The sequence below is a fragment of the Myotis lucifugus genome, unplaced genomic scaffold, assembly GCF_000147115.1.
Source record: "Myotis lucifugus unplaced genomic scaffold, Myoluc2.0 scaffold_1974, whole genome shotgun sequence".
Lineage (NCBI taxonomy): Eukaryota > Metazoa > Chordata > Mammalia > Chiroptera > Vespertilionidae > Myotis > Myotis lucifugus.
Genome location: NW_005873022.1, coordinates 12,697 through 13,994, shown reverse-complemented (window position 1 = coordinate 13,994; position 1,298 = coordinate 12,697). Strand labels below are relative to the sequence as shown.

Genomic DNA, 1,298 nt, shown 5'->3' with positions numbered 1-1,298 from the left:
AGGCCAGGCAGGGACCTTCCGGCTCATCTGTGAGGAGCAGCAGCCGCGTTTCACCAGGAGAACGTGGACAGACCTCAGGCACCCTCACACCACCCCGGGGGTGCTGCAGGGCCCGGAGCAGTAGCTCCATTTTTCACAAGGGAGAGCAGTGACGCTCGGAGAGGCCAGGGGCTGGCCCAAGGCCACACAGCTAAAGCCGGGGAGGTGGGACGTGCCCCACGCGGCTCGCCCTCTGCAGATGGCACCCTGGGGGACGCTGCTCCGAGGCCCTTTCCCTGAAGGTCATTTTGGGATCCCTGCCTTTCCAGCTGGCTGTCCTGGCGACCGAGCCTCAGCACCACATGTCAGCAGAAGCCCGTCCAACCCCCTCATCCTCAGAGGCCCGGAGGGGGCAGGGACAGACCGATGTGGCCCCTTCTCTCCCAGGGCCCAGACCTGTGCTCGCCCACCTCCCTCTTGCGTCTTGTGAGGACAGACCCCCGCCCGCCTCGCCCCTACCTTGCCGATGACGTCGTTGCGGCTGAGCCTGTCCTTGTCCATGACCGTGATGACGATGGTGGTCTCCCTCAGCTTCTCCGTGGGGACATCGAAGGCGAAGGACTCGTTGAAGATGGGGTTCAGGTTCCTCTTCATCGTCACCGTCTTCTTCTTCTCTACCCGCTTGTCCTTGTACATCAGCCACACCTTCACGTAGGGGTCTGGGCACCAGGGGGGCAGGGTCAGCCGGCAGCGGGCGGCTTCCCAGGGCACCCATCTCCCCCAGGGGGCGGCAGCGGGGGCAGAGGGTCAGGAAAGCCCCCAGCAAGGGGGGTCGGGGACCGCTGGACGGAGGAGCTGGAGGGGGGAACTCGGCCGCCGGGTCGCCCTCCCGCGCACAGGGAGGCGGGAGCCTAGCGGGAGAGGCTGGGTCTCGCCTGAGGCCACAGAGAGCCAGGCCCCCGCAGTGTCCCTTCCTCATGCTCCTGGGAAGGACAGTCTGAGAGGACACTGCCCCGGAGGCTGCTGCGCCCAGGGCTCTAGGGCAGAGGAGTGGGGACTGGAGGTGGGGGAGGGGGTGGGGTGATGGGAACAGCATGGACCCCGCTGACCACGCCCAGCATGACCCCGTGTCCCCGAGCCGCCCGGGCCCTCCCCCCCCCCCCGCCCCCCGCCGGAGGAGGCCCGCACCTGACGTGCCCCCGATGTCCATGGGTTTGAGGGTTCCGGGCTTTGATGATGGTCACGATGATGGAGTTGGCAGAGGGGGTTGTAGCAGAACGACAGGAGCAGCTCCTCCTCGGCTCTCCCTGGGGGACAGG

General features: G+C 67.4%; 1 protein-coding gene across 1 annotated transcript in view; it reads right to left on the bottom strand.

Moving 5' to 3' along the window:
• Positions 1-84: 84 nt before the first annotated feature.
• The window catches only part of LOC102422367 (synaptotagmin-7-like), a 9,604-nt gene continuing 8,390 nt past the window's right edge, over positions 85-1,298 (bottom strand). The window contains 5 exon segments of the mRNA XM_023748864.1: positions 85-171; positions 499-698; positions 1,168-1,198; positions 1,200-1,244; positions 1,246-1,286. Of these exon segments, the coding sequence (XP_023604632.1) occupies positions 85-171; positions 499-698; positions 1,168-1,198; positions 1,200-1,244; positions 1,246-1,286 (404 nt within the window).